The following is an 8,997-nucleotide window of genomic DNA, read 5'->3' as shown; positions in this document are numbered from 1 at the left end:
TGGGGGGCGGAGCGGGGGCGCGCTGTGGAAGATGGCGCTGAGAGTGCTGAGCGGTGTGAGAAGTGTGAGCTGTGCCGCCAGACTCGTCCCATGGAGGGGATGTCCCGCCAGACACCTGAGCAGCGCCGCCCGCCTGCTGGCCGGTAAGTGTCCCCTGCAAGACTCGTCCTAACATTGTTATGTCATGTTTACTCCAATGTTATTAATATCAGCCGACTCCAGGCGAGCGCAAATGTCCCGGAGAGGAGAACTCACTGAGGACATCGGCGCAGGACACAGAACTCACTGAGGACATCGGCGCAGGACACAGAACTCACTGAGGACATCGGCGCAGGACACAGAACTCACTGAGGACATCGGCGCAGGACACAGAGAACTCATTGAGGACATCGGCGCAGGACAGAGAACATGCCCCACAGAGAACTCACTACACAGTCACACGCTGCCATACAAGTCTGTTCTATGTAGTGTCACTTCATCACATGCCTCACCTCCAGAACTATCACTACTCACTGTATACACTCCGGGACCATCACTGTACCTGTACCCTACTGTCACCTGCACATTACACAGCTCATTCACTCTTTATTCACTGCACATCACACAGCTCATTAATTTCATACTCCCTGCACCATCACACAGCTCATTCACTCTATATTCACTGCACATCACACAGCTCATTCACTCTATACTCCCTGCGCATCACACAGCTCATTCATTTCATACTCCCTGCGCATCACACAGCTCATTCATTTCATACTCACTGGGCATCACACAGCTCATTCATTTCATACTCACTGGGCATCACACAGCTCATTCATTTCATACTCCCTGGGCATCACACAGCTCATTCATTTCATACTCACTGGGCATCACAAAGCTCATTCATTTCATACTCCCTGTGCATCACACAGCTCATTCCCAGCCAGAATGATTCACTTCATTTACTGCAGAAATAATTTGTGGTATCTCACACAATTGACTGCTGCATGTCTGTTACCATTGTGTTCTATTCATGCCCAGCAAGAGCTCCAGAGCCACTACTTATCCCTCCATACAGCACAGCAAGAGCTCCAGAGCCACTACTTATCCCTCCATACAGCACAGCAAGAGCTCCAGAGCCACTACTTATCCCTCCATACAGCACAGCAAGAGCTCCAGAGCCACTACTTATCCCTCCATACAGCACAGCAAGAGCTCTGGAGCCACTACTCATCCCTCCATACAGCACAGCGAGAGCTCCGGAGCCACTACTCATCCCTCCATACAGCACAGCCAGAGCTCCGGAGCCTCTACTCATCCCTCCATACAGCACAGCCAGAGCCCTGGAGTCCCCCTATTACTGTACACCACACAGCTCATCCACTTCATCCAACACAGCCAGAACTTGGTGCACATCACACCTTACTGCTTCATATCAAGGCAATGAATGCAGCTGGAGTTACACCACATCCATTGCATGCATCGTGCAAGGATGCACAATACAATGAGCAATTCGCTGTATTTCTCAGGAAAGTAGAGACCCCTAGACGCCGTACATCAAACCGCTCATTCCCACATCTCAACTCCAGATCACTCTATACAATGAGCACTTTGTTGTATTTCTCAGGAAAGTAGAGACCCCCTACATCCCCGTAGAGACCCCCTCGACGCTGTACATCACACCGCTCATTGCCACATCTCAACTCCAGAACTAGTATTTACCTCACACGGCTCATTAATTTCATGCCATGCAGATAGAACTCAGTGAATGTCATGCAATTCTCTGCTGCACATCATTCAGGTTAACAGATCATTTGCTGCAGGACCTCCATATTGCAATTCATTTTACACAACCCAGCAAGTGCTCATCTCTCGGTGTACGTTGTCACCCCATGACGAGACTCTGATGAATAGGTGAATGTACTGACCACACAGCAATATTGCAGAGATACAAGTGTCCTCTGATACATTGCTCTTACACGCACAAGTTTATATTTGAACAGAATACAAGGGGCGCTGACTGCCCCCAGGCAACATGAAGGTGTACCCTGTTTCCCCCGAAAATAATACCTACCCCGATAATAAGACCTAGTACTATTTTTGGGAACTGCTAAACTAAAAGACCTACCCCGAAAACAAGACCTAGTTGTGACCATTCCTAGGGCCGGTGGTGGAATAAGGGAGAACTTGAAGAGCCGCGGGAGAGGTAGGAGAGAATCAGCGGTGCCAACAAAGACAGCGCTAGAAGAAGGGAGGCGGCACCGGAGGGGCAGACCCGCATAAGCCGATGCTTCCTCTATAGCGCCGACTCCTGTCACAGGCGGAGTGATACCAAAGGCACTCCGCCTGTGAGGAATCAATAGTGAAAGTGCGCTTCGCTCATTCTGGCCAGCGATTGGTTACCAAATTGCTCTTGGAAAGGTTCGGCACCCCTGATTGCCCATATCACCATATTTTGGTATATGAATACATGTAGACTTTTTTACATGAATAAGTGGATTGTTGTACATAAAAAAAACAAAACAAATAAGACCTACCCCGACAATAAGAACTAGTGTGGGGATTTTTTTGAGCCAAAAAAGACAGTGTCTTATTTTCGGGGAAACACGGTTCGTGCCTTGTTTACAGATTTGGGAGTCATTATCAGTATATGATCTATGCGCCATCCTTATCTGCTGGACACAAGGAATTCTTAGGGCTTGTTCACACCAATTGCGCTGCGTTCCAGAGCAGCAGCTGCTGCAATCACTCACAAAACTTTCCCCTTCATTCTGGGGCGGCAGGGGGCATGGCGGTGCATTGAAGTCAAGCCCTTAATGAAGATGATATGGTAAAACGGGAAAAGTGACCATTGTTTTCTGGAAGAAAAAAAAAAAACTAGAGCAGCATTGCCTTGGGCAAAGTACTCAATGAACAGGTGCCAGTAAGAGACGAGAGTGACTGGACGTATTCCACACTTCAGCCATACCCCAAGGCCTCCTTCTTAGTCAGCCCATCCCCAAGGACACCTTACTGCAATGTAGAAAGTTTGGTCTTCCATTGGAATAGTTAATAAGTTCATACCGGTAAAGGATGGTGAATCTTGAAGCGAAGTTAATGCATGGCGACAGGTAAGTCGCCAGGATCGCTTCTGTTGTAAAGCCGACAGTCGGCAGTGGCTGATGGGTCTTGTAGTCTTATGAATAAGCACGCGCGTATTCATGTAAACATGCGTCGGGGGCACCTACAGTCGAAAACGGCGAATGCGCTACACATGTTATCGCCGTGCATGCCGGAGTGAGAGCAATAACTCCAGGGCCAATATTAATGCGTATCTCTAAATTGATGACCTGTAGGGGCTTTTAAAGCGTCGTCTATGGACTTTTTGGTACTGAATTTTGTCGCCATTCCACAGACGCACACAATTTTTTACCTGGGCATGTTGGTTATCCATTTACTTGTTTTAACCTCATCCTTTATATTTTACAAAAAAAAAATGGGTATTCATGTTGTGTTTTGGAGCACTAACTTTAACCTGGGTTTGGGTTTGATAAAGAGTTGCGCTAATATAATGGAACATAAAAATTTGCAACTGATGTCATGTAATTCTACAGGGTGTTTGCTTTCACCCTGTAGAATTACATATATAATGTTTGGGGGTTTGAACAAAAGTTCAGGCCTAAAATTTAAATTATATCATGTGTACAAAAAAACGAAAAAAAGGCCTTGGAAGCGAAAGGGTCCTTAGGGGATTAAAGGGGTTCTAAACCCTCCGTTTTTTTTGCCTATATCTACTGCTAGGAAGCAGTAGATATAGGCAAGAAGTTTAAAAAAAAACCCCGCTTGAACTGGTTTTAAACTTAGCTCGTTATCGCTGCTCGCTCCCGTGCCGAGAATCAGGAAGTGATCGTACGGCCGCAAAGGATCTTGGGGCGGGCGCATGCGCAGTTCCGATTCTCGGCCGGGAGACGAGCAGAGACGCAAGGTAAGTCTATGGACGCGTGCACATGCCTGCAGACACCGCTGGATCGGAGAGACAGAGCAGTCAGCGCTGGATCGGAGTGACGTCGCACCACTGGAGGGACACATGAAAACATGGGGAAAGAAGAGGAAGATCGGTAAAAGAGACATCATTTAAGGTAAGTGCTAACATTTACATGGGGGGGGAGGGGAAAAAAATGTTGGCTTTAATGTCACTTTAAGATTTTTAAAATGTTCATTCCTTTGTCATTACATCTTTCCAAGCACTGTGACCGTTTCTGCCCCCTCATCTTCACCATGACTGTAGTTACGGGTTTCTATTAATCACAAATACTGTTTAAAGTGTGATCAATTTACCCAAAACCGGGATTCAGTATGAAATCATTAACTTCCCTCATAGCTGGTATCAGGCAGAGTCAGTGTAAGACCATTTTATGTCGGCTTTATTTGTTCATGAAATGCTGACCTGTGACGGGTACAGATCAGAATGAAATATTGCCAAATAGAGAAATATTAAATCTATAAATATTTAAGAAATCTTATACTGGGTATATTTTTGGGAACATTGAGAGATACGATAGGGCTGCACGCTTGTACTTATCAGATGCTTGGTGCTCCAGTCTTTGCTGCGTAGCTCAGATCACAGTCCTATGAGGTATTCTTTAGGCCTCGCTCACATCTCTCTCTGGTTAATGAACTTTAGTATGTTTGCATTTCACAAAGTGTGACGTGAGCATAATGCATTGTCTGCTTAACATTTTCCTGGATTTCTAATCCAGGAAAATCCAGAGTGTTTGTATTGGTAATGGTGCACATAAAATGGAACCCGAAAGGTAAACTTTGAAAATGATGGGGTCAGTTTACCAAAACTGATATTTTGGGTTTTGTTGAATGTTGGAGAGTAAAAGTACACTGATCATTTAGGGCCCTTTCACACCAGAGCCAGATCATCTCCAGACCAGACCATATTGTTTCCGGACCCAAAATGCATCCTAATGTATCCCTATGCTATTTCTGGTCTCTGTGCATACAAGCTCAGACTGTTCCAGACCAGAACAATACTGAATGTCTCATTTTGTCTGGTCTGGAATGCAATGGAACTGCAGTCAGGTTCTCACCATTTTCCGGACCAGACCTGGTCCGGAAAATGGTGTGTACCTGCCCTTAAACAAATGTGTGGAGGTGTGTTGAATCCTACCTTCTGAAGTCTATACGGGTGCTACAGGACCCCCAAAACCTAGGGAACTTTAATCTTTAAACAAATACTTCCTGGGCTCCATATTGGGAGAGAACAGAGAAACAAGCTATGGTAAGGAGTCTTCTGCTGGTGTGCAGTCTACCAGAACCCATACCTGGGCTCCATATTGGGAGAGAACAGAGAAACAAGCTATGGTAAGGAGTCTTCTGCTGGTGTGCAGTCTACCAGAACCCATACCTGGGCTCCATATTGGGAGAGAACAGAGAAACAAGCTATGGTAAGGAGTCTTCTGCTGGTGTGCAGTCTACCAGAACCCATCTATAAGTATTTTGGGTGGTCTGAACCTTTGGTATATTTTTTAAGTTTGTATTCCAAGCAGCATAAGCCTATACAACACGCAGCTTCCTGTTAGTGGCCTGTGTTGCTCTCTGTGATACGGACTTCTCTTGTGTGTAGAATAGTGTGCCTCCCCCCACTGGTCCCCCTGTTCCTGTGATGGACTACAATCTCCATACAAATTAGTAAACTAAACGTGACATTGTAGTCCATCACATGAGTGAGCTTGGAGCAGTGACTACTTTACACAGGGACCATGGAGAACAAATATAATCACCCTCCAGAAGGAAAGACAGTGTCAGCACCAATTCAGAGAGGATTTGAGGATCTGCAGCCGAGTGATACACAAACTCATTTATTTTTAAAGGAGAATTATGACCTAAGGGCAAATAAAAGTACTTCTTTACTCTAATAGCATTCTTCTTTTCCAAAGTCGCAGCACATCGCAGATAAATTAATCACAAGTCACAGAAAACAGCCACCTGCAGCCATGCTCCAAGCTCCTTTCCTCTTAGGGGGCGTTAACAGGGAATGCAGCCCCGCCCTCAGCTTTTTTTTCTTCTAACTCTATCTGCCGTGGCCGCGCTTTCTCTAGTCAAGCACACTGTGTGTGGCTGGAGTGTGCACGCTGACATGTGGGAGCAGGGGGCAGAGTCTCAACTGAGAAGCAGCAAGCTGACCCAGCCTCCCTTCTCTTTCCCTCTCTCTTACCAGTATTTCCCTCTCTCTTTACCGATCTTCTCCTGCTCTGTCTCAGTAATCAGATGCTTGCAGCAGTTGTATGAAAACCTGTTCCCCGTAAATCCTAGTTCCCCCTGACAGTAAATCCTAGTTCCCCCTGACCGTTCAGCTATTACCATAACCCCGCCCCTTCCTTACAGCTGCTTAGTATTTACATAGCCCCGCCCCTCTCTGCAAGCTCCGGTGTTCTATGAGAAAGAGACGAACGTCTCCTCTCACATTGTGTGCCCCCGCTGTACAGGAAATCTCTGACTTGTCTCCCCTGAAAGATCAGAGCACACAATGTGAGAGGAGACATTCGCCTTTCTCATAGAACACCGGAGCTTGCAGAGAGGGGGCGGGGCTATGTAAATACTACGCAGCTGTACGGAAGGGGCGCGGTTATGGTAATAGCTGAAAGGTCAGGGGGAACCAAGATTTACGGGGAACAGGTTTCCATACAACTGCTGCACATTTTCAAGACAGAGAGAGGAAGGAGGGGCGAAGGCACTGAGTAGAAACAGCCTTCCATACACGTGCTGTCATTTGCTGGCACAGACGACGGGGACGTGGAGGTAGGAAGAGAGCTGCTGCGCATGCCCATGTATTCGTGGACGCGCAGCAGTTCTAGAGGAACGCCGTCAGTCACAGTGAGAACGATCGTTTGGGAGGATCCTGACAATGTCGGGATCTCTCCCCACTGCGGCGCTTAGCCCCGCCCACCATCTTAAACTAACGATTGTATGTTTAGGGTGCATTTTGAATTATAGGAGTAAATTGCAAAATGTACTCCTATAGCTCACTGAATCCAAAAGAAAAGCTTTGACCCCATAGTTCTCTAATATTTAAGGTACTGGAATGCATTTTTTAGGTTTAAATCCTGAGTTTAGTGTCACTTTATTTACAGGAGACTGGGGTTTCAAGATGTGCTGTTCAAGCTCAGATACTTGCCTCGGAAACCAGAACTTTCGGTTCAGAGGGAGATCTTCCTCTAACCGGCAGTGCCGAGGGAGCGTGGAGCTGGCTTTCTTTCATTTCAGAAGCTGGGCAGCGGGTTATGACCCAGCTTCACTTGTTGCTAGGCAGCCTGGCTTCCTGATCAATCAGGAAGCTGGACGGCACGTCATGACTCGCCTCCCGGCTTCCTGATTGGTTAGAAAGCCAGGCTGCCTCGGGAAGTGAAACCAATATTCTTTCGATAGTTCCCGGGTCATGATCCGCCACCTGGCTTCCTGATAATTAGGTCACCGGTATCGGTACTTTGTAGTGGCGAGTACCGGAAAAAAAAATATCGGTACTCAATACCGAAAAACCAGTATTAGTGCATCCCTAATAAAAATAAACTATTGATACTTTTTTTTTTCTTACTTTACGGCATTCTTTCACACCTGCCTAAAACCTTTGCACAGTACTGTATATGGGACCTGGCAGAGACCTGCAGCACTTTTGCGCGCGCACTGAATTTCAGACGGAAATACTGTGACATGGACGTGCCAGGAGGCTGCTGGTGGCCGGTCCTACCTCCTCCTAGGCAAGGACTTCTAACAAAAAAATTATGATGAAAGGACATTAATTCCACGGGTGAAGGCCTACCTTAACACCAAAGTGAGCTCTGTAACCTAGAGACTAAGAATCTGGTGTTAGGATCACACCGGGAAGACTGCAGGGGTTTATAACCACGGAAAGTTTTTTATCCACGTGGATGAATCGGGCGACATTATCTCATCTGATTATATTGTTTGAAGTGTCGCCTTTTGCTTGCCGTATCCTACTGCGTGCGGACTGATGACAAGGCCGGGGAAAACGCTAGTTAAACTTTACTATAAATTAGTAAGTGACTTGTCAGACAAATGCCAGAAATACCCGACTGACCCTCTCGCTGAAAACACTGCGCAGCAAACACGTTCAGGACATCAGAGAATGGACTGCACATGGCCACAGTGACATTTTCTGATGACACTCAGCTGTTGGGATTTGGGGACAAGTTTTAATGACATCCTCCAGCTCATTGTACTAAATGTGTATTCAGCAAGATGAAATCAGACTTTGTTTTTCTGCATTGTGCAGCCCGGAATCTGGTTCCAGCCAGAGATTTCTTGTCAGGCTTGCTGAGCGGCTATAGCTTGTAAAAAAAGAGTTCTAACCTTGTGTGACTAGGAGAACATATGCTTAATGATGTGAAACGTTTACAGGATACACGTGTGGCCATATCCGTGGAAATTCATAGTTCACTGTCATTTTTAATTCTTTTCTTGTCCTCCATGTGTCATTTAAGTCCTCGAACACCATACAGCACGGTACAATATTGTAAATGAAAACTTCAGATCTTGTCGTGTGTTTTGTAGAGATGATTGAGCCAGGATCATTCACATCCTAGAACAGTGATGGCGAACCTTTTTGAACCCGAGTGCCCAAACTGCGATGCAAAATCAATTTATTTATCTCAAAGTCCCAGCGCTGAAAATAAGTTTAGTATTGCAGTTTGGGCGCTCGGGTTTAAGAAACGTTCAACATCACTGCCTTACGGCCTTGTACGGCTCTCACGGGGGACCCGAACGTCCCGGATCGCCTCTGTAGTCGGGCCGGTCACAATCAGGCAACGGCGGTGACCTCTAAACAGGCAGATTAGACGGCCGCTTGTAGGGGCCTCCCGGGTGTCCTAGCGAGGAGGAATCAGCCGTCTAACCTACCTGTTTATTGGCTGCCGCTGCCTAATTGTGACTGGCCCGGATCGCATACCAAGGCGATCCGGGTCAGTCGGATCTATTTCAATTGGTGGTCCCTGAACGCAGTGGTGTATT

General features: G+C 46.6%; 1 protein-coding gene across 2 annotated transcripts in view; it reads left to right on the top strand.

Annotated features, from left to right (window-relative positions):
- The window catches only part of GCSH (glycine cleavage system protein H), a 24,129-nt gene that overhangs the window by 2,101 nt on the left and 13,031 nt on the right, over positions 1 to 8,997 (top strand). The window contains exon 1 of one of the 2 annotated variants that reach the window (XM_018555394.1): positions 7 to 143. The exons of the other annotated variant lie outside the window; for it this stretch is intronic. Coding sequence (XP_018410896.1) covers positions 32 to 143 — 112 coding nt within the window. The 5' untranslated portion in view covers positions 7 to 31. Of the gene's footprint in view, positions 1 to 6; positions 144 to 8,997 lie in introns of those variants that run through there. 2 annotated transcript variants of the gene reach the window in all.

The sequence above is a fragment of the Nanorana parkeri genome, unplaced genomic scaffold (assembly GCF_000935625.1).
Source record: "Nanorana parkeri isolate BGI_ZX_2015 unplaced genomic scaffold, ASM93562v1 scaffold195, whole genome shotgun sequence".
In the NCBI taxonomy this organism is placed as follows: domain Eukaryota; kingdom Metazoa; phylum Chordata; class Amphibia; order Anura; family Dicroglossidae; genus Nanorana; species Nanorana parkeri.
Note: the sequence above shows the minus strand (reverse complement) of the source record. Positions and strands in the feature narration are given on the sequence as shown.